This window comes from Narcine bancroftii, chromosome 4, assembly GCF_036971445.1.
Source record: "Narcine bancroftii isolate sNarBan1 chromosome 4, sNarBan1.hap1, whole genome shotgun sequence".
Taxonomy (NCBI): Eukaryota; Metazoa; Chordata; class Chondrichthyes; order Torpediniformes; family Narcinidae; genus Narcine; species Narcine bancroftii.
In genome coordinates, this window is record NC_091472.1 from 216440926 (window position 1) to 216465557 (window position 24632).

The 24632-nt window shown below is 46.0% G+C and overlaps 1 protein-coding gene across 1 annotated transcript in view; it reads left to right on the forward strand.

Annotated features, from left to right (window-relative positions):
• Nucleotides 1-24632, forward strand: part of LOC138762437 (fibronectin-like) — a 104303-nt gene that overhangs the window by 20026 nt on the left and 59645 nt on the right. Inside the window, 7 exon segments of the mRNA XM_069936194.1 lie at nt 1383-1567; nt 5152-5295; nt 15378-15496; nt 19679-19847; nt 20901-21092; nt 23434-23559; nt 23651-23740. Coding sequence (XP_069792295.1) covers nt 1383-1567; nt 5152-5295; nt 15378-15496; nt 19679-19847; nt 20901-21092; nt 23434-23559; nt 23651-23740 — 1025 coding nt within the window.

The following is a 24632-nucleotide window of genomic DNA, read 5'->3' on the forward strand; positions in this document are numbered from 1 at the left end:
TAATAAAACAAAGCTTCAACGCTCCTTCCTGTTCAGCAAGGATAGGATTTGAAAACTAGGGAACACACAGAATATTAGACTGCACTTTGGAGAAGAGTCCTCCCTACTCTAGAAGGGATACTGGGTCACAGGAGATGGTGCAAGACAGATTATTGGGATAACACCAGAGTTGTGAGGCTTCCAGGACTAGGACTGCTTTTTCTTCAGGTGCAGGTGTGACCTCAAAAGTTTAATAAATGGGACCCAACAGTATCTGATGGATGTTTTCGATGTAAAAAGGAAATGGGAACAACAATTCATGCAATCTGGACATGTGAGAAAGTAGAAAAATTTTGGGAAGATCTAAACCAAATATTAAATAAAATTACAGAAAACAATATACCAAAGAATCCAGAGATCTTCCTCCTAAGTAACATAAAAAACAAAGAATTTGGAATTGATTTGGAGGATGCACAAAAAAGATTTGTTAAGATCGCTCTAGTCGTAGCAAAAAAATGTATTATGTCAACCTGGAAATTGGAAGATAATTTGAAAATACAACAATGGTATATAGAAATGAATAAATGTATTCCATTAGAAAAAATAACATATAGTTTAAGAAATAATATTGAAATATTTGAACAAATATGGGAGCCTTACATGAAACACAATAGCGAAAACCTACCGGGGACATTCACTACCTAAATTAACGAAAGGAGAAGGAAATGAAAAGAATTGACTCAGTGGAATTTCTTGTTTATTTTTATTGAATGACAACATTGTTTGACTGGTTTAATGTATCCTAGATTTTGTACTTTAAATGGACGGGAGGGGGGAGGTAGGGAGGGTGGGATGGGAGGAGGGGGGGGGAGAAAATGGCACTGTATATATTTGAAAAGGAAAAAGTATGTATCATGGTTAATGTGGTTTATGGTGTGAAAAATAAAAAAATTTAAAAAAAAAAAGGTGCAGGTGTGACGAGGAAGGTGTGTGAAGGAGGTCTCTTCCCCCCCCGCCCACCTCCCCACACCCAGGGAGAGCACAGTAAGGAGATATGTGAGGGCAGACGAGAAATTAATTCCAGTCAAAGGCAGCCGCAGTGATTCGATCTGTGGGTGTACTCGAGGAGCGTGAAGAACACAGGATTAGTGCTGGAAGGTAATGGATGAATAGCAGAAGTGAGCAGGAGACTTCAAATGAGAAAGGAGCTGGTTCTTGTAAGGGCGTGGTCATGAGCCAGGGGGCATTTAGAGCGGGGAACTGGTCAACATGGACAATGAGTAAGAAAATAGCAGAAATCCTTTAAGGGACTTCTGATGGGGAAACTAAGCAAATCCTTTCACCGAATGGGTTGTGTGAGGGAGAAGAGTCTGAACATGTGTATGGTATGCTGACCTTCCCAGACGTGGAGCAGTTTTGCTCTGTGACTTAACCCAATCTACCCTGATTCTGCCCACAGACCAGTGCGTAGTGGATGGAGTAACCTACAACGTCAACCAGAAATTTCACAAGGTGCACGAGCAGGGTCACCAGATGAACTGCACTTGCTTCGGCCAAGAACGGGGACGGTGGAAGTGCGACGCCATAGGTACGTCTCCCTGCTTTGCAAAGGGTTCCAACGAAAGGCGGGTGGGGGGGGGGGATCTCTCTCAGAGGAATGTCAGAGTGGGGATCTTGACCAGATCAGAGGTGCTCAGTTTTGAAGAGTGGATTTGGCCCAAAGATCTGGAGGTCATACCTGTCCTCGTTGCTTTTGTGGGCTTGGCCACATCTGTGGGGAGAAGGGATCGAGTCGGGGCCCTTTCTTGAGGTGGCGAGCGTGAAAGGGTAAAGTGGGGATGAGACAAGCAAGACAACAGGTGAAGCTGGGAGAGGTTGAATGATATTCAGAGGAGGAGAATAGAACATTACAGAAACAGGCCCCTTCAACCCTTCTAGTCTGTGCCAAACCATTAGTTTTGCCTGGATGTCCACTGACCTGCACCCAGTCCATAGCCCACCATCCCTCTCCCATCAAACGAAGCAAACGAACAGATGGAAACTGATCAGATCGGGAGTAGGGGTTGCCTAAAATTGGAAAACCTAATGTCCCCACTGTTGGGTCATAGGCCGCCCAGGTGGAATGTGATGTGCCTTAGCCTCGATGAGGTCAAGAACAGATGGGTCTGTCTTGAAATGAGAGTGAGAAATAAAATGCTAGAAGCTCTTCAGCCCTCTCCCACCCAGCCCTCGGAGTTGGCTGACACAGGAAGAGCTATCCAATGGAAGGGCAACGTAACTTGGAGCTGCCTTTTTAATGTACGAAGCCAATGATGAGGGAAGGAACTGTAATGGTTTAGGCCCCAGATGTTTGCTCTATTGCCAGTGACAGAGCAGGTATGAGCAAAAGTAGGAGTTGGGCAACTGGACCAGCTAGGCAGTGGTGGGGGAATGGGAAGGGGGAGGCAACGAAACAGGACGAGGAGAGATGGGCCCACCATCAGGAACAAATGTTATCCGAGGGGTGTAGAGAAAGTGAAAGCAAACAGGCTTTTCCCGCCGAGGTTGGACGACACAGCATGAAAGGGAACTTCACTCTGAGGGTGTGGAACGAGCTGACTGCTGACGTGGTGAATACTGGCACGATTTTTGACATTTAAGGAAAATTTGGATGGATGCATGGATTGGAGGGCTATGGTCTGGGTGCCGATCAACAGGACTAGTTTGGCACAAAGAAGATGGGCTGACGAGCCGGTTTCTGTGCTGAAACGAAAAACTGGTTCAGTAAATTGACATGACTGGATTGGTGGGAATATGCAGGATACTCAGTTACAGATTTGTAGAACATTGGAGAGAGAAAGGTAGGAGGGAATTGGAAAGAACTGAACTTTTTTTGGTCATGTGTACGAAGAAAAGCTCTGTTTTGCCCGCTGTCCAGGCAAGTCAATCCCCTACTGAAGTACCACAAACAGTGCAAAATAAAACGCGTCTAGAGTGTCATGCTGGAGAAGCCGTTCATTCGAAGCAATGTGAGAGTTTACTCAAGCGATGTAAGGGCAGAGGGGGTCAAGGGGGTTTTCCGTGGAGATTTGCTGGATGGTTTCTGGGAAGTGTTGACCACCCCCCCCAGGCTTTGGAAGGGAAGTTGGGCAGCCAACAGATGTGTAGAAAGAGGAGGAGGTCAGGAGCGATCTGGAGGGAGGTATGAAAATGCAGCACCATCTTCAGGCAGTGCACTTCAGATTTTAGAAAAAGTTACTCATTGTTCTGGAGTTTTGTGCCAGTTGCTGCGCTCAACTCTCCTCTCTATGTAAACGATGGTCGAGTGGCAGGTCAATTCCATTTCCCAGGCATCAATCAAACCCCATTTCAAAGCAAACCGCTGCCAAGGATGTGGTGGGCTGTTCAAAGGCCTTTGAAGTTCCACTCCAAATCTGAATGTGTTCCCCCTCAGTTACTTGCACAAACGCAGTTGTCTGGCTTTCCAGCTGGGCGGTTAGTCTTTCAGTAACACTGTTCCCTTTTTAAACCTTGAAGCAACAAACACAGCACACTTTTTTTGGAGTGCAGGAATTTCCAGGGTCCTCCCATTTTTCCATTGTCTCTTGCTGGCCATTCTCTCTGGTCCCTGGGTGTGTGGCACTCTGAAGGGGAGCATTGCACTCGAAGTGAGGTCCTGAGACCCACTGCAAAGCCCAGCACCATTCTGGACTGTTGTGACATTGCGATATTAATGGGGCTGTATAATGTGGGGAAACGTAGAGATGATTTGGGCATAATCCCAGTTAAGAGCCGAGCTCAATGCACAAATTAAAACACAAATGCATTAAAATCTGGCAGAACTACACTTTGAGTTGAACCTGAAAAACTGCAGATACCGGGAGTCAAATGCAATATGCAGGCATGGTGGAGAAAATCAGCAGGTCATGCAGTAAAGGGTAACTAAAGTTTCGGGCCCAAGTCCTTTGTCAGGTGCATGGCGGATGCTGCCAAGTTCTCCAGCATGTATTACGCTCATCCGCAGGATCCATTCAGTTACTCCACTGTAAAACCTCCTTGAGCGATGCCCACCCTGAAGAAGTTTTCCTCCTCTCCTTGTACAGCAGGCCTAAAACATTACATGCCAAGGATGCTGCGTGACCTGCTGAGGTTTCTTCACCATGTTTGCATGTTGCCCTCGACCCCAGTATCTGCAGGCTTCCTTGTTCAATTCAAAATGCATAGCTCAGCAAGTTTTTATGTGCACCTTTTAATCTTTCTCCTCTCCTCTGTGGTAAGTCTGCTGGATTGAGGCAGAATCTTCCTGGCACTCACATTCCTGTCGCCAGTGAACTGAACGCTCCAATGATTTCATTCCAGGATAAGACTGTCTTGATCTGAAATTGCTGGTACCTTTTTCTGTGACCCTGAAGGTACTTGGCCGGGTTGATGGGGAAGTAAGTGAACTGATCAGGATAGATTGACCAGGCTGCATCTTCCTGGTTTACGTTTTAGATTTTGAGATGGCCAAGAAGGAGGCCAATTGAGTCTTTACCAGTTTTGCCACTAGCTCTTGCGTTCCCAGATTCGACCATAAACTAGGGCCAGTTCACTGACTGATCCGTATGGTTTTGGGATGCTGGAAAACTTGAAAGGGGGATGGGGGGGGGCGGTGGTGGGGAAGGGAATGAAGAGAAACAACACAGGCACAAGGACATCATGAAAACTCCACGTGTACTGAACCGTGGTTTAGCACTGACCCCGGGTGGCTGGAACTGTGAGCTGGAGGTTCTGCCATCACACTTTGCATATCACAACACCAGTGACCTGGGTTCAAAAGGGCCTGTTTCTGTGCTGTAAGTCTGAAGTTTTTAAAAAGTTAATAAAAAAAGTCAAGGGGTGACTGAGCAGTCATTAATCCTCAAGGCCATTTTATGGTAAACATGGCTCTTACTCGCTATACAGAGTGAAATTGATGGGAGGGTAAATAAATGCAAGATTAGTCAACTAATAAACAAGGAATAGTGCATCTTGGGTGGGGAATGACCTGGAGGGTGGTCACAGAGAAGTGGGAAACTCTTGGTGGGTGAGAGGCTGGGATGAAGGGGAGGTGGGAGGAGGGTTGGTGAAAATAATAAACTCTGAGGTGGTCCACGTGGTACAAATTGTGTGCTTTCTGTCACCCTCTCTCATCTGCTCCTTCACTCTCTCCAGACCAGTGCCAGGACACCGAGACGGGCCAGTTTTACCAGATCGGCGAGTCGTTTCAAAAGTTTATCAATGGGGTGCATTATTTGTGCTATTGTCACGGCCGGGGAATTGGTGAATGGACTTGCGATCCACAGAAAACCTACCCAGGTAAGAACATTGGGCCCTGATCAAATGGGAGTCACTGGCAGATAGTCAAGCCCTGGTTAACCACCACTGTCACTGACCCAAGAACATTGAGGCAGCAATTGGCTTAAATTTATTTACGAGATGGTCAAAGGCCCTTCTGGCTATTGAAACCAGTGCCCAATTAACCTTCTGTCCCAGTACCTTTTATAGAGCGTAGGTGGAAATCAGAATCATTCGGAGATAACCCATGCAGGTTACGGGGGAATGTACAATGTCAGCGGGCGGTTTGGAACCTGGGTTACTAGTGCTGTGATAGCATTGCATTAACCTCTCTGCCAGTGGTTCTCAATCTTTCTTTCCACTGGCATCCCACTTTAAATATTCCCTATGTCATTGGTGCTCTGTGATTTGTAAGGAATTGCTTAAGGTGGGATGTGGGTAAGAAGAAAAAGATTGAAAACCACCGTTTTAATCATCCCTCATAGGCTTATGTGCACGTTTTCAGAAGTCCAAAAGGAAATGGGCCATTCTCCCCCAAATATTTCAGTAACAATTGGGTCTAGAGCAGTGATTCTCAACCTTCCCTTCCCACTCACATCCCACCTTAAGCAATCCCTCACTAATCACAGAGGACCGATGGGTAGGGAATACTTAACGTGGGATGTGAGTGGGAAGAGAAAGGTTGGGAATCACTGGTCAACACTAACTGTGACACTTTAGGTTAATATACTGGCCTTGGCTTCATAATAGTACCCTCACTTGTACAACACAGGTCCAGGACCCATTCTAGACATACCAATGTAATGCATGCACCATATTTTGGATGGTTTGTCTTGTTCCGACCCAATGCACTATCTTGAAGAATGGTGTGGATGATCACAGGAAAGTGCTTATTCCTCACTTGATGTCATGGACGGATAGAGACCTGGAGATGTAGGTGTTGTACAAGGACAGCAGAATGGGAGATGTGCCTTGTTCATGAAGGAAAAGGTGCCACAAGAGACTGAGGCTTGGTCCTGAGCTTCAGGAAGGGAGAATGGGGCGACTGGACCCAAGGATGGGCGTGGTTGGCGATGAGGGAAGGGGGCAGTGTTGGCAGGAAGGTTGGCAACCCAGTAAGGTTGGCTGATCGAAGTCTTGATGGTGGTGTGGGGGAGAAATTGGGACCTGGGATAATCAAGTGGGGGGAGGTGGGGGGGGGGTGGGTGCTTGTCAGGGCTGAATAGGATGGGGTGTGAGCACAGTTGGGTTGGGAGCAAGTGAGGGCTCAGGGTGGGGGGGGGGGGGGGGTAGAAGTTAAAATTGAGAATTGGAATGGAGGTCCAGGTCTGGAACTTAGCTGGTTCAGTCCAGGCCACAATGCTGGAGAAACTCAGCAGATCAAATAGTACTTAATATAGTGTTAAAAGATCAAATCTGCAATCACAAAGAAGGCATATCACACAGGGGTAAAGATTGATTCTTCAAGAACTTGTACTGCCTCCCTTCAAAGGAAAGCTTGAAGGCAGAGATTGACGGGGTTTTGAGGAGATGGATCAATAGGGTTAAGGAGCAGGTCATTCAGGGTCTTAAAGTGTTGCCAAATGGCCTCTGTTTAACTCGGCCTCTTTAAGGTACTGAGAGAGAGTGAACATGGTTTGGGAAGAGGGAAGCCGCACAATGAGGATACAAGATTCCTTGACAGTCAGAGAAAGAGAAGGAAAAGGAGTCAGGGTGCTGGTGGATTCACCTCCAGCGCTCCCGCACCCTCCACAGCCACACAGATTCCAGTCCCCTCGCATCCTGGTTCTGATAACCTAATTACCCACCCCCCCGCCCCCCCCCCCCCCACCCTTTAGCCAGTCTGCAGCCTGGTGTGAGTCCATTGACTCCAGCGTCTGTGCGTTCTTCGCCTCGTTGCCAACAGCTGATCGCTGGCCTGCCATTGTGGTCGCAGTCCTGTGAGACTTCTTTTCAAATGGAGGGTGGTCTCCCCTGCACCAGTCTTCTGCTTTTCTGGAGTCTGCACACAGGAGTTGCCACCTTTGGGTCGGGTGTAGGATTTCCAGATGAACTAGTGTCGGCTCCTATAACTGGCCCTTTCGGAGCCTGTACAGAGCCATCACTAGTTGGACTGGGCGGTGGAACCTGGCGGAGGAGTGCTGTGTCTCTGCTCCAACTCTCTGTGGATCTGCCCCATTGTAGCAGCTCCAGCGCCACCACCATTTTTTTTTTCCATTCCAGCACCACAAAGGATCGTGACTCATCCGTGCACTGGGTACCTTGAAGGGCCTGCCATGTTCTAAAATCACTGGAGGAACTCGGCAGTAGTCAGGAGTAACGGGGAAACATTCTGCAAGTCTTTGGTGGGGGGGGGGAAAGCGAAAGGTGGTGAAATCTGCAGATGCTATGATGGTGGTAGGCAGTAGAGGTATCTAACCAACATATTAGGCCCTAGACCACCGTTGGGGCTTGGAATGTCGGTGATACATCTTTACCTCCTATGGACGCTGTGAGATCTGCACTTGTGTTTTTACCCCAATCACAATGTCTGCACCACCTTCTACTGCTCTTTCTTCCTAAGATTGTAGAATGTTTCCCCTGACTACTGCCAGTGGGGATGTAAGTTGTTCTGTTTGGAGAGACGATATTGCACTCAAAGAGAGCACTTAATTGTTGACAATCTCCCTTCCCAATCTAGTTGATTTATGAATCTGGCAGCACAGAGCATGTTCTTATCACTTTCTCCCAGGACTTGCCATAAAAAAACTTTGAATGTCATGGTCCAATATGCTGTCTTAAGCTCTGCCAAGTACATGCTTATCTGGAGAGAACATGCTTTCACATCCTTGGGAACAGTTAAAATCCTGTAAACTGAGGACGTGGTGAACTGATCAGGTCACTGCATGGAAAAGGGGGAGGAACAGAGATGCAGGCCTGGGACACCCAGAGCAGATCCAATAGGGTAGTCCCCTGGCACAGTGTGGGTGTATGAGCCAAAAGATGGCCACTAGATTATCCCATGTCTCCTCCTCTTCCCCCCCCACCCCTCTTTCAACTGCCGGGGGGGGGGGGGGGGGCACGCGCGGTGAAGCTGTTGACAGTTGGCATGGTGGTGAGCACAAGGCTGCTGCAGCGCCAGTGATTGGGACAGGGGTTCGAATCCCATGCTGTCTGTCTGTAAGGAGTTTGTACGCTCTCCCTGTGCCTGTATGGACTTTCCCTAAGGGGGTGGAAGCTCTGGTTTCCTCCCACTGTTTGAAATGTACCAGGGGTGCAGGTTAATTGGGTGCGATTGGGCGGCATGGACTCATGGGCCGAAATGGCCTGATGTCTAAATGTAAAATTTAATCTGTGGCCTGTCCCTGATTCCCTAGCCTATCTCAGAGGGCTGTCCATCACAGTGATGACACATGAGCCCCAGGTGGGTGATTAGTGGTGTGGGCGGGAGGTTGAAGGCATTCCTATGAGGAAATATGTCCAACACTGGCTTCAGTTAGCAGAGGTCTTTGTCACACTGGCAAACGAGGCCAGAAGGTACAATAGGATCTTTGAAACAAGATCCATGGAAACAAGTGAAATGGAGGGCTGAGCAGTAGGCAGTTGTTGGAGTATTAGTTTGGCACAACACTGTGGGCCAAATGGCTTGTACTGGGCTGTAGATTTTGTGTCTGGAAATGGAAGTGGAGTTGGAATGGAGGAGCGACCAGATGCAGGTTGGTGTGGTGAGGGGGCACAACAGAGCAATTGGGAAAATGACAGGCACCAACCTGAGCATCTCCTATTGCTCAAGGTCGCATGCTTCGTTCTTTAATGTTTGGAAAGCAACTGGAAGACAGGGCAGTTTGCTTTGGTGGTTTCAGTAGAGATCTTTTTCCATTCTTTTCTTAAATACGTGTGGAAGATGTGTGGGTGCATTTGGTAGGAGGAGTGGTTTGGATTGGATGTGGACCGAATGCAGGCAGGTGGGACTAGCTTGGGTATACAACTTAGCTAGTATGGACATTGGGTTGAAGGGCCTGTTTCTGAACTGGACAGTTTCATGACTCTAAATGATATCTGCAGATAAAAGGAAGTCCTGATTCCTCGTGGAAGAAATAGACTATAGAATCTGTGGGCACAGTTCCATCCTGCCGAGTATTACCTCTCCAGAGTTTCAAACTCTCCCTGTTTAATATCTACATCCCTCTTTGCTCTTAATGTTCATTCATCTTAATGATACCTGTATGTTTTGATGCAGACAAATGTTTTTGAGGTCCCTGTGGGGTTTATGTTGATGTCTTGAAGACTTGGTCAGATCTCTCTCCCTTCTGATCCGCATTAACCATTTTGCACAATGCGATGGCTGGTCCTTCGCTGCATTCACCAGACATGACCACAGGCCTCCCCCAAATCCCATCACATTTGCCCTTTCAGGGAGTCCAGTCTCTCGTCAAACCAGTGGTTGTGTCATCCAGTGGAAGCCAATATTCTTTTCCATTGATTGTTAAAAGAACACTTAATCTGGCAGTCAGATCCTCAATTTTAATTCTGGTGTCCTGCTTCAGGACAGGATTCATTAATGATACCCTTCTCGATTTGTGAAAGTGCATTGAGATTTAAACTGAGATTTATTGATGAGCTCTTCCCAGGTAATGTAAGCCTTTTTTTTTAAAAACCCACAATTTTGGAGAGTTCTCATGGAACGTTTCCTGTTGTGAGTCAAAATAAATCTTCAGGAGTTCTGGGAGAGCTTGACAATTTTTTTTTAAACACCTCCAAGGTATTAACTTCCTCACGCAAGCTTTGATTATTTTAACTCTCAGAAACGTCCCAACATTTGTGCTTAGCGCAATGCTGTTAGCCTGGTTCGAACCCGGCACTGCCTGCAAGGAGTATGCGCATTCTCCCCGTGTCTGCAGGGATTTCTTCCCACCCTCCAAAAAACAAATGGGTTAAAATTGGGTGTAGCTGAGTGGTGCAGGCACAAGGGCTGGAAGGGCCTGCATTTAAAGAATTAAATCCCGAGTTGCATTCTGATTGTGTTGACACTTCCATCAGGATTTACTTTTGTTCCCTTAATTAGTTAAAATTCCCCCTTGGTTAGCTTTCAGCTCTGAATTCACCAGTGCAGGAAGGCATCCTATGTCCTGTTTACAGCTCATGCTCTGAGAGTTCACAGAGCTTGTGCTGTACAGTTTTGGCTTCAGCTTTTCTCTCGAGTTGGCATAGTTTACAAAGCTCGACCTCTTGACCTTAGATAATACCAAGTCACTGCCTCCTGATAATTGCTTACAATATTGAATTTGTAGTTTATTATTTACTGGGACTAAAACATACATTAGTTTAACACACAGAAAGATAGAAAAAAACGTATCTATGTGCGTTAACACTTGTGTGGCATGGGCTATTTATGCCCATCTGTGTTCAGCTGCCGTATTCATGGCATTAATTCCAAAGAGGGTGTAGTTCTCTCTACGGTTTCTCGGGTGAGAAAATATGGTCAACAAGATGTGGATAACCTTTGCCCGGGAGTCGGTGACCATTTCTAGTGCAGGTTTTATTGTGGCCATTCTTCACCATCGTCATATTAAAATGTTTCAAAGGCATTTGGATAGGAGAGGAATGGGGGGACGTGGGGGATGTTAATTTTAAAAAAATTTAGACGAACAGCACAGTGACAGGCCATTTAGGCCTGCCCAATTTACACCCAATTAACCTACACCCCCTGTACATTTCAAATGCTGGGAGGAAACCAGAGCCCTTGGGGAGGGAAAAACCCATGCAATCACGGGGGAGAATGTGCAAACTTGCAGTCAACATGGGATTCGAATCCTGGTCCCGATTGCTGGCTCTGTGAGGGCACTATGTCACCTGTACTGCCCAAACATGGGCAAACGGCATGAGTTTATGCAGGTGGGAAAGGTTCCATTATTGTCACGTGATACTACATGCATGAAATTCCTTAACTTTTGTCCACCGTAAGCCATACAGGGAGTCACCACTTTTGTCCAGCGCCCCTCGCAGAAACCTACAGCCCCTGGTGTCCCTCGGCAGTCTCCCTCCAAGTACTGACCAGGCCTGAGCCTGCTTAGCTTTCGAGGTCAGACAATCTCAAGCATATTCAAGGCTATTGAGCTTCTGCCGTGGATGCATTGGGTGAAAGAACCCATTTCTGCGCTGTATGACTCTAAGCAGGCCCACCACTCATTAGAAATACAAATCCTTTGACTACGGGAAAAGGTCGGGGTGAGGGATCCCTCAGCAAGCGACTTCCCTGACACCTGGAAGTCTTTCAAGTATTTACAAGGAGCAAGACTGGAATTTCGTGGAATAGTTTTTTTATCTCGTTTTCCAACAAAGTAGGGGAGGGCATTTGGGCCCAAGAATGATAAAGAGAACTGGGAAAAGTTGTAAAGTGTTAACAAGCTTATTAACAGGTCAAAATGAATAGATAGATATGGGTTTGTAAATAGGCTGGTGAAACACAAAATCCTGCAGATGCTGTGATAGGCTAATAAATAACTTGTGGAGAAGTGAGTGTTTTTTCAATCTAAACAGGCTAATAATTTGAAAGTATCAGTAGCTGAGAGAGCAGTAATAACTAGAATAAAACACAAAAGTCTGCAGATACCGTGATTGAAGTAAGAACACAAAACTGAGGAAACTCAGCAGATAAAGATATATAACCAATGTTTCGGGCTTGAGTCCTTCATCCAGGTATGGATCATGCAGTAATGATCTAGTGTTGATCTTGGTAAGATATGTAAATTTGTTTTTTTCCCCAGTTGAAGTGAAATGCATTTCAATTGTCATTCCACAAGACTAATAACTCGGATGGAATGTAACCAACCAGGTTAATATTTAAGCATAATGTCCAAATGCCAGGTGAATTATTAATTGAGATGGGTGTAAATTTCAAATCTTATCCCTGACTGGAAAGGACCATCAAAAGCTGAGATTACTAAATTAATAACAATGAAATGACTGATTTATGTCACCCAACACTTCGGTGAGACTGGCATTAACCTCCCCATCTGGCATAGGAACAGGAGAAGAGCATTCAGCTCGATGAGACCCCATCCCTCTTAAATAAACTGTGACTACTTGGCATTTTAACTGTTCCCTGTAGAACACGAGGACAGAATCTTTCTGTGCTGAACATGATGCCCATTTTGAACTAAAACGATTTCCCCCGCCCATCACATTTTTACCCAGGGGGACAAAACTGCTGTCAATGCCTCTCATAATTTTATAAACTCTTTGTCAGGTCACCTCGCCCCCACTCCCCCCCCAGGCACTCCAGGGAAAAATTACGGAGAGAATCCCCTTGATCTGGTCTGTTCCACTGAAGGAAATGGTTCCTCCCAGATCAATTCTTTTAATGGTTTGAAACTCCTCGACCCGATCACCCCGTGTTCCTTGTGTGAGTGTCAAGGTCCAGACACTCAACTACGGTGAATAGTAACTGGAGTTGGTCAATGTGACTGGGCATGTCCAGACTCTAAGTGAGGGAGTTGCCAATGAGCTAAGTTGTGCATGCATGGTCCCTGAAATTAGATAAAACCCACTGAATACACAATACAAATAGTAGCAGAAAAAAATGTCCTTTCTAGAAGTTGTGTTAAATCCGTGTCGATTCGATCACACTCTTTTTCACAAAAGAATCAAAGGGGCAAAAATTATTTTCAAAGACCTGGGATTTTATCTGTCAAGAAAAGCAGTAAAACACTGACTCCTGTAACAAGACAGAGTGTAACAATGATGAAAAGTTTGATGGGGTGATCATGAAGGAGTTGCTTCTGCTTGAAGGAGACAAAACTCTAGAGTTTCATTACAATCACTTTAAATTTAAAAAAAAAAAATTCCAAAAGGATTATTCCATCAGTATTTACGTGGGAAACTGGCGTAGTGAATAAGGATGGAAGGGAAACCAATAGAAGTGTCATGGAACATATGGAGTTTAAGGAGAAGGAGGTTCTTGCTGCCTTGCAATGAATAAATGTAGACAAATCCCCCGGACCAGATATAATATTCCCCTGCATTCTGAGGGAGGTGACTGCTGAAATTGCAGGGCCCCTGATGGATATATTCAAAATGTCCTTAGTCATGGGGGAGGTGCCAGAGGTTTGGAGAGTAGTTCATGTTGTTCCACTGTTTAAGAAGGACTCCAAAAGTAAAACAGGCAATTTTTGGCCAGTGAGCCTGGCATCAGAGCTTTGAGAGATAAAATATATAGATATTTGGACTGTCATCAGCTGATTAAGGATGGTCGGCATGGATTTGTGCATGGCAGGTTGTGTTTAACAAATCTTGTAGAGTATTTTGAGGAAGTTACCAAGAAGGTTGAAGAGGGAAAGGCTGTCGATGTTGTTTATATGAACTTTAGTAAGGCCTTTGACAAGGTTCTAGATGAGAGGTTGGTTGAGAAGGTTAGGATATACAGATAGATAGAGATATGCAAACTGTATTGGAAGTGGCTTGGTGAAAGAAAACAGTGGTGGTGGATGGTTACTTCTCATACTGGAGGTCTGGGTGGAGTGGTGTGCCTCAGGGATCTGCTTTGGGACCATTACTGTTTATTATCTATATAAATGACCCAGATAATAACATGGTGAATTGGATCAGCAAGTTGGCAGATGACACAAAGATTGGAGGCGTTGTGGACTGTGAGGAAGATTTTCAAAGGTTGCAGAGGGATCTGGACCAGCTGGGGAATTGGGCCAGTAAATGGCTGATGGAATTTATTGCAGATACGTGTGAGGTGTTGCACTTTGGATGAGCGAATCAGGGTAGGACATACATGGTAAATCATAGGCCATTGAGGAGTGCGGAGGAGCAAAAAAGATCTGGGAATACACATACATTATTTCCTGAGGGTGGTGTAGCAGGTTGGCGGGGAAGCTTTCGGCATCTTAGCCTTTATAAATCAAAGTACTGAATAGAGAAGTTGGAATGTTACGTTGAAGTTGATGAGGCCGCAGTTAGAATATTGTGTGCAGTTCTAGTCACCCAGCAGCTGGAGAGATATCAATAAGAGAAGATTTATTAAGATGTGGCCAGGAGTTGAGTGACTGGGAAAGATTAAATGGGTTAGGATTTTACTCCTTGGAACGAAGGAGAATGAGGGGAGTCTTGGTAGAGATTTATAAGATTGAAGGGTATAGACAATAGATGTGAGTAGGATGTTTCCACTTGAATTGGGGGAGGTCATACCTTTACGCTGAAAGGGGAGAAGTACGAGGAGAACATTAGGGGAAACTTTTTCACTCCGACAGTGGTGGGAGTATGGAATGAGCTGCCATCTGATGAAGTGAATGTGGGCTCAATCTTGAGTTTTAAAAACAAATTGGATAAATACATAGATAGGAGAAGTCTGGAGGGTTATGGAATGAGAGTAGGCCAATGAGACTAGCTAGTTTTATTGGTCGGCACAGACTAGAAGGGACTAATTGGCTGTTTTTCTGTGCTGTAAAGTTCTATGGTCCTAAGAGAGGGAAGGAAAAACCACGTCAAAGTGTCATTGAGGCGAATAACATTCGGCTGTGTGAAAGGGATGCAATTCTGGGAAAGGGTTTTGCGCGCACTGGGAAGGCACGATTGGCGTAGCGGTTAGCATAGTGCTATTGCAGCTCCAGCAACCCTGGTTCGAATCTGCCTCTCTAAGGAGATTGCACGTTCTCCCCATGACCTGTGTGGACTCTGCCCAAATGCTCTGGTTTCCTGCACCCTGCAAAGCAAAGTATGGGGTTAGTTGGGTGTAATTGGACAGCATGGGGTTTCATGGGTCAGAATTGGCTTCTATCGTGTTTTAAATACATTTAAAGTGAAGTGTGCTACGGATATTTGTGGAGAATGCTGAATGTTCAAAAGGGAGGGGGACAATTTTTGTTGTGGGGAATGGAGAGGGGCTTCATCAATGAATGCATCCTGACTGCAAATGTTCGTAGATGTGCGTAAATCAGGATAAATCTGTTGATATATTTATCAGATAAACATAGGGGACAGAAAATGATGCCATTGGACCAGCTTAACTTTATGGTCCTGTTCTGTCCTGGAGCCTCTCGGTAATTTCAACTTTAAAAATTTGTTGGCTTGCGAAGTGATTGTTGGGCCATTGTAACAATGAGTAAATTATCCTGCAGGAACTGGACTCGTGCAAGTGGTGGTCACAGAGATGGGGAACCTGACTGATTCCCATCCCATTCAGTGGAACGCGCCAGAGTCGTCTCACATCCGACACTATATCCTGCATTGGAGACCTGTAAGTAAACTGGTCAGCAAGCCTGCTAGTTAGGAATCTCAGCCAACCACCCCTCCCTTGTTCCTGGAGTGGAGAGGAAGTGTTCACTCCAGCAGACAGCAGTGTGCGCCAGGCCCGATTCGGCCTTCCTCAAACCCGCCAGGGAGCTCATGAGATCCCATTTCCTATAGTGCAAGAACTTGCAATGGCCGGTCCGCTAGTGGCCTCATCGCACCCACTGTCCTGCCCTTGAGTGCCACCACGGCAGAGGCTCTCGTGAAAGGAGCGCTGGTTCTCTTGGACTGCTTCCAATTCAAAGTCAGGAGTCTGCATGAGTCTGTTCAGAGAGGAAAAAAAATCGGGTGCCATGTGCTCATGTGCTGGCTGTTAAAATCCAGATGGAGGCCATCATTTCACGGGTTGAAGCCTGGAAAAATAATCCTGATCAACACACAGAGAAACAATGGTTGTATCCATGTGCCCTCCCATCATGGGGAAATGGATGTGTATGTGTACTGTGCACTATGGATGCGGACCATTATTTAATTGTATATGTCCGTGGTAGAGCTCTGAGAGGGTGGAGGCCAGAGATTCCTGCTGAAGACATGGGGTGTGCAAAATCCTTCCTCCTGTTCACGTCTACATTACCCACAGAGTGCTATCCTGTCAGAGGTATGGGCTTTCAAACGAGATGCTAAATACATTGGTTCCACACATGGCTTTTGTCCTCTTTCGACCAGCCATTCTCAGTGGGCGGATGGACACACCTGCTGGGAGCCACAGCACATTTAAGTAAAAACCCATGATTTCTTTTCACCACATGTAATGATTTATTTTAATGTAGTCCATAGGAGAGAAGTATGTTTTATATATAAAAAAAAACTTGACTGCTTCACAGGGGAATGGCCCATAAACTTTGAGCAGAGAGTCAAAGCCAACAAAAGGTTGAAAATAGCTGCTCTGGAGCTTTGACCAATATCTGACCCTCAACCAATGCACTAAAAATGTTTGGGCTCAATGTTGCATCTTTATCAGTGAGACCTTTCTGTGTGCAAACATCCTGTCTGTTACAATGAACAGTGGCAACTCTTCAGAGGAATTTTGTTAGCTGCAAATCACCTTAAGATGCCCTGAGGTTGTGAAAGGCTCATTCTTTTAACCCAGTGAACTCGCATAGAGGGAGTCTGGGCTTTAATTAGTTAGCCTCTTTTTTTGAAAAAAATGTTTATTTGCAGGAGCCCACAGGATCTTGCGGTCATTTAAACAGCCCACAAATTGAAGTTGCTGTGATTTGTGCACACAGGTTTCTAAATGCAGTGTTGTGACTGTGGGCCTAAATATCGTGCCGTTTCCCAAACCAAATTCCCTGGCACTTTGAACCACTGGGATATTTATCCTGTTTGTCCAGTTCACTATTTCATGTGGTCATGGAATATTACAGCACAGTACATAGATTTCAACCCACAATTTAAACCTCAGTAAACCTACTCCTCAACAATCTAAATGTTTTCTTCCTCTATGTTTCTTGCATAGTCTCAAAAGTCTCAGAATTTTAAATGTCCCTATTGTACCAACCTCCACCACCATTCCCGGAAATTAATTTGAGGCACCCGCTACTCTCTGAGTAAAACTCTCATCTCTTGACATCTCCCCAAAACTTCCTCCACTCACCTTAAACAGATGTCCTCATAGTGAATGGGAGAAGCCGGACCTTTTTAAATGTGTCCTAATTTTCCTGAATGGAAGCTGAAACCCAGTATCCAGACTTGCTTCATGGAGTGTTCTATTGATGCAGTTCTTTGGAGTCCTAGATGGTCATAAAGTTGTACAGGTCAGAAACACCCTTTGATCTGCCTTGTCACTGCCCACTGTTGTATATTTGTATGCCAGTCCCATTTACCTGGTCCATCACCTTCTGTACTTGGGCTTCTGGAAAAAAAGAACTGGTACTTCTACCCTTCCAGGACCATGTTATTACCTCCCTTGGGTCAAAGGGGCGGGCCGGCTTGGGGAAAACAGGATGGAGTTTGCACAATGTTCCATTGCTCAATTCCTACTTGATTAAAGTGGTTATAATTTCCAGCTCAGCCTTGGCACAAAAGCAGGAGCCGTTTTGAAGGCAGCCAAGTGTACTCAGATATGACCAGCACATTTCACTGCTATCGCACATCTCGCTTTCATTGGAAATTAAGACCCAAGACAGCCCCTTGGAATGTGGCCAAGAGAGTTGACATCTCCATTTCTTCCCTGCACTACATTTGAAATCAGTCGCCATTTCTCCACACTGATCTCTTCAAGCCCCACCCCTTTCCAAAATGGCCAACTGGCCTCCAGTTCTTTGATGGGTTCTCCTGATCATCTACTAACCTGGAGCCGGTGAACCCTTTGAGGGGTGGCTCACTCACCATTCCCTTAAGGCTGCCGACAAGCCCATCTCCAGCCCAGCAAAGACAGGTCCCTCCTCTAGGTCGAGAAGTGGCTTCAAGTTTATTATCGTCTGACTGAACATCTAAGACCAGATGAAATGGTGTTTCTCCAGGCCATGATTCACACACAATTCACAGCACATAATAATTACATAAAGATGTGTAAATGTAGTAAAGCCCCTGGAATCTGGCACCTATGGGGATTGGTAGGTGCCGGATAAACAAGTTTTCTGGTTGCTTTCGCAATGTATTAAGAATAAACAGTTTAAAAGACAAAAATATTGTACTGAACAAACTTTACTTACATGAATATATAAACTGTAAAGCATTTTACTTTATTTTCAGTCACATTCTTTGAAACCGTTTAATCATCACAGCATCTGCAGGTTCCTCCCCCTCTACAGAGCTGCCGGAAAGCTGAACAATGACAATATAGATAATTAACCCCCCCCAAGGATTACAGATATAACCTAACTAATATACTTAATACACTAATACAGATAAAGACTCTTACTAAGCAGGAATAAGGAGACACTAATAGAGTCACCCCAACAGTGAGCAGCATCAACCACCTCTTCATCCTGAGTGATGCCATTTTATTCACAACACAACTTTATTCAAACAGCTCCTGCGAGCAAAGCTCACCAAAGTCCTCTGCTGGCTGAATATTTGCTCCCATCTTCACTAAAGATTTAGGTGTTACTTTAGAGAACGTTTACTTCTACAACTTTAAACTTTTATTTAAATATTTATTTTTTTTTTTTTTCTTTATTTTACTTTTTTTTGTCGGTTGCTTGAATTCCAGATAACACAGGTTTTTTCTGTATCTTGAAATAATTTGCTCAGTTACATGACATCGTTCATCAATCTCACAGCCTGGTGGTTCTGATTTTGATGCTCCTGTACTTCCTTCCTGATGGGTGTAGGTCAATGAATGCTGGATGGAAAGGGTTCTCAATAATACTTCGACTATTTGAGCAACAGTCCCAGTGAATGCCATCCTTAGAGGAAAGGGACGACCCCCCCCCCACCGTGATCTCGGCTGTTTTGATGGTCCCTGATGCTTTGCAGCTACCATCCCATGCAATGATGCAGCCGGCAGGACACTCTCAGTTGTACTCCTGTGAAACATGATATTCTGCGTTAGTCAGTAGCTTCTGCTGCAAGGAAATGTGTGAGAATGGACTGGGCAGATCCATGAGCTTGAACAATGTGCCAGATATGCCTCAAAGGAATGGTTTGAAAGACATGGCTGAGACTGAGAGGGATCTTATTTAAGAAAATAAATTTGGGAAACTGAAAAAAGCTATGAATCTGCACAAAAAAAGATTGCAGCTAATTGCATCCTGATTGCACGTTTCCTGCTGCACTAGGTCTTTGAAAAAGGCCCTCGCCAGTGCTGGAGTAAGTGCTTCAGGCTGCAACAGCTTGCAAGCTAGCACCTGACCAGAATGCAATTCGAAACATTCATGTTGACTCCTTAGAATCTGAGGCGGTGTCAGGCACATGAGAATCTGGACTAGGGGGTCAGTGGAGTGTATGGAGACCCAGACGCATTGTGTGGAATAATGAGTGTGTGCAAACCTGGGTGTTCAATGTGGCTGCATATTAATGTGTGTATCTGCATATTCGTACATTTACAAGCCTGTGTGTATGTCAGACTGAATTATGGATACACATCTGTGGGCACACAGACACATGCAAGGTTACTTACACACGCACACACACGTTTTCCTGTGGTTGCCCTTCAAATTTACCACATGTGTGTTCCACGCAGAAAAACTCGCGCATCCAGTGGGCCTCTGCGACCATTCCAGGCAACATGCACTCCTACACCATCAGTGGCCTGAGACCAGGCCTCACCTACGAAGGCCAGTTGATCAGCATCTTGCACAATGACAAGAGGGACATTATCAAATTCGAATTCACCACCTCGCTGGCAACCTGTGAGTACCAGTCCCAGGTGGGGATGCATTCCTCCCACCCGTACCCAAACCTTGGCGGTCCATGTGCCAGTGTGACCACCAGGAGACAGCGCACCCCTGTGAAACTGGAAAAAGCCCTAGATCTCCCAACTACAGGATCAAGAAGATATCTTTCTCCTTCACTCCAATGCAATCCCCACCCATCCCTATCCTACAAATACCTTACCCCTGACCCTCATGTGCCATTAAACTTGGCAAATGCGCCATCCTTCCTGGTTGGCCCTGAGTGCAGTGAGAACACAGTGGCTCCCTTTAACACCGTTGACTTCTGACCACAGAATGAGCACCAGGCCATCATCTGGCTGCAGCTACACACCAAGCTGGCATGAAGGGCAGAGATCTGTGGAAAGGAACACCACTGCTGCTCTCTCCACCTCTTGTGTAACATCCTTGCTGAAGAACAGATGGCTATCCACCTTGAAGCTCCCAGTTGACTCATTTATTGGGGCAGGGATGTCAGCATTTCCCCTTTCTGTGGGAGTCCTGATGCCATTTGCAAATGGCCTGTCTTGTTGCGTCTCATTGACATAAACTCCCCTGCACTAATCAAGCAGCTTCAGCGTCTGATTTTTAAACCCTTCAGTGAAACGCGAGACAGAAACCTTTTTCTCAATGTCCCCATTTGGACGAAGGGTCTCGGACCCGAAGTGTGGATTCCATTTTTCTCTCTCCACAGATGATGTCTAACGTGCTGGGTGTTGGTAGGCTTTTCTGTTTTTGTCTCGGGTTTCGAGCATCTTCAGTTTTTGAGAATTCTCTTTTTCTTTATCTTCCCCCCGCCCCCACTCCCCAGCTCCCCCCAACTTGGTGACATCATCATCCATAGGCATGTATATTGTACAATTTTTAAAACTTTTATTCACAACACGGTAGAAGCTAATTTCAGCCACTGAGACTAGTGCCGCCTAGTTACACCCAATTAACCCACTACCCCGTGCGCTTTTGTATATTCTGGCGGATCCTTAACTCTGAGCCAGCATTGCCGGTGTGTTCATGTGCTTCCCTCCTCTCCAGCGTCCCCGCACAACCAGGAGAGTGAAGAGACTGACGTCAAGAGTCGGATCACGGAGACCTCAGCCGCTGAATCGATCACGGAGATCACCTCCAACAGTCTGGTGGTGTCCTGGTCATCTGCCTCCGACACGGTGTCGGGCTTCAGAATTAAATACGAGCTCAGCGAGGATGATGCTCAGCCTCAGTATCTTGGTAAGACCCCTGGCAGCTGGTCCCCACCGAGCACTGGGGGCCACTGGAACCTCCCTTTACTCACTTCCGGTCTAACGAGATGGAATTTCAATTCGTGCAGCACAGGCCCTTCAGCCTGTCAAGTCTGTGGTGACCGTTGAGAAACTTGCATTAAACCTGCATTGGTCTCATTCGACCCACTTCACTTTCCCATTAACACCCTTTTCACCCCCCCATCCCTCTTTGACTGCACCCCACAATATTCGTGAGGTAATTAATCTTATCAGTTCACGTTTTTTTTGTGTCAGTTGGAGGGAACCGGAGTACTTTGAGGCAACCTAGTCTGTTAACCGGGAGGCTTCCTTTCTCTTCAATGGGGTAGTCACGGGAACAGGGGCAATGGGTAATGGAGGAAGAACCGGAGGCTGAGCTAAACTGGACCAGGAACACTGATGGCATCAATGTGGGGAAACGGCGTCTCTTCAGACCAGCCATTCTCAATGGGGGACCAGGTGCTGAAATCGTACAATTAAAAAAAAAATTTAACCAAGGAGAGAAGGGCGGAGAAAACTGACTAAACCTGGCAGCTTCACAGGGAAGGGGGCCCATAAACTTTGAGCAGAGTCCCAAGGTGGGGGCCATAGGTGAGCAAAGATTAAGAATGGCAGCTCTAGACTATGGTGCAGACACAAAAGCATATACAGTACATAATGATATTACAGATAATCAAAATACATATTTGGATGATTGCCATGGTTATGGGATTCTGTTCCTCAGTGTCGCAGGCTGTGAGCAAAAAAAAAAAGCAATTAATGAGCCTGGCAGTACTGATTTTGAGTTCCTGTACCTCCTTCCTGATGGTAGTGGGTTGAACGTGCTGTTGCTGGGTGGAAAGTGTTATCCATAATTTCTTGAGCCCTATTTTGGCAGCATTTCTCAATAAATGCTGTTCTATAGAGGAAAGGGAGACCCTAGGGATCCTTTCAGACATTTTGACGCTCCTCCAGTCCGAAGCTTTGCGACGACCATCCCACACAACGATGCAGCCGGACGGGATCTGACGACGTCCTCCTCAACCTCCTTAGGAAGTGTAGGCTCTGCTGCATCTTCCTGGCTAACGAGGAGCATTCAAGTCAGATCCCCCCCTTATCTACCTGCCAAGGAACTTGGCACTCTGCGCTCTTTCCAAGACAGAGCATGATGGTACCAAGGCCTGTTTGAGCGCGTGCTGAGATCTGCAACATCAAAGGGGAGCTTGCCTGCGTTTTAAGTGAATGGGAGCTCTGCTTTTGTGTTAGTTTGGCTGATAGATAGGTGAACCTGGTCACGGGATAGACTTTTGATTACGGGGGGTGGGGGGGGGGGTGGGGAGGAAGAGGGGTCCAAATCCAGATGATAAAATCCCCTGCTGCAGGAGGGTACGAAATGTAGCCACAATTTGTCACAATTAGCCAATCAGCTGGTGTCAAGCTGTGATAATGACACGGAGTGATGGTTGAATTGTTCATTGTTATGTGTACAGAGACAAAGAGCCTGACCCCAACCTGCTTATGAGTAACAGCCCATGCTGCCTCAATTAACCTACAAACCTTTTCTTCTACTGCATCCGGGACTCCTGTTGTGACTTCCTACGTAAGAGAAGTGGGCCCCTTCGCTCTGTCTGCAGCAATAATGGGGATTTCCCATTTCAATTCCCTGCCCCACTCCCACGCTTCTGTCCAGGCCCTCTCCTGTAAATTGGAGAGGGCAGCACCTAATATTCCATTGACCCCCCCCCCCCCTTTCAATTGTTTGGCATGGACTGTTTTGGTTAGGCTCCTCCCCTCTCTCTTCTCCCCGTCCCTCCAGCTCCCCCCCCTCCTTTCCCCCATCACTTCCTAGCTGTTTTCTCTCATGCCTTCCTACCCCAGGGCCTGTGCTCTGCCACCATTTTATTCAGCCACCTGCCTGCATTTTGTTTGTCCCTTCGGCCAAAAGCGTTGGTTACACTTCGCTTCTGGGTGACCTGCTGATTTTCTCCCAACACTTTCATGTATTAAACTACAATCACAGCATCTATAGAATTCCCTGCTGAAAACCTACAAACCCCATATGTTTAAGACATTGGTAGGAAACTGGAGCACCTAGAGGAAACCCACAAAAATGTGGTGGAGAACGTACAGAGAGTGCTGGATTTGTACCCAGGTCGCTGCTGCTGGTACACTAACCTATCCAGCCAACCATTTCTTTCCATGGATGCTGCCTGACCTGTTTGGTCTCTGCAGGGTCTCTCTGGTGTTAAAAAGTGATCGGTTTACTCAGCAGACGCATTGAGAGTTTGGATGGGATGACTGATGTTCTGCTTTTAACAACCTCTTACCAGATGTTTCAAGCAGTGCCACGTCCGTTTCCATTCCCAACCTCCTGCCTGGGCGCAAGTACATCGTGAACGTTTACGAAATTTCCAACGGTGGAGAGAAGCTGATTCTGACCAAGACGCCCACGACAGGTGGGTCACCAGAGAGCAACGTCTTGCGCTGCGCTCTTTCATTTGTTAAGGCCTCTCGATTTGTTCAGTGACCTTTTACCTCTCCTCGCAGCGCCTGACACTCCCGCCAAGTACAGCGTGGACGAAGTGGACGAGACCTCCATCACTATCAGCTGGTCCAGTCCGCAAGCCCCCATCACAGGTACCTTGATCCAACGGGCCAGGGAGATTGGGCCAACGTTCTAAGATGCAAAGGGGCTCATGTGAATGAGTTTCAACACTGGGATGATTATTACTTTTATCTTGTTGCCCTAATTGCCCTTGAACTGAGTGACCTATTGAGCCAGCTCAGCGGCTTTAAGCATCAAGTAGATTCTAAGTCATATTTTTGAATACTTTATAAATTTTTAACCACGTGGGTGGTGAAGGCAGCTTTTGGTATGCCAAATCAAAGCATAGAATATAGGAACAGAATATAGGAGCTGGGAGGTGATTGTGAGACTGTTCCAGGCATTGGTGTGGCCAAGTTGGGAATATTGTGTGCAGTTCTGGTTCCCAAATTATAGGAAGTATATCAATAAGGTAGAGAGGGTGCAGAGAAGATTTACTAAAATGTTGCCTGGATTGCAGTATCGAGAATACGGAGAAAGATTGAGTAGACTGAGACTTTATTCATTGGAGCGTAGAAGGTTGAGGGGGGATTTGATAGAGGTATATAAAATTATGAGGGGGATAGATAGAGTAGATGTGAATAGGCTTTTCCCTTTGAGAGTAGGAGAGATTGGGATGAGGGGTCATAAGTTAAGGGTTAGGGGGCAAGACTTTAGAAGTAATGTAAGAGGAAGCTTCTTCACTCAGAGAGTGGTGGCGGAGTGGAATGACCTTCTGGAAGAGGTTGTTGCGGCTGGATCAATTTTGTCATTTAAGAGGAGTTGGATGTGTACGTGGATGTGAGGGGGTTGGAGGGTTACGGGCAGGAAGCAAGTAGGTGGGACTAGTGGAGTTGACTTAAATCGATGTGGACTAGAGGGATCGATTATGGCCCTGTTTCTGTACTGTAATTGTTATATAGCTATTATATTCAATTGTAAATT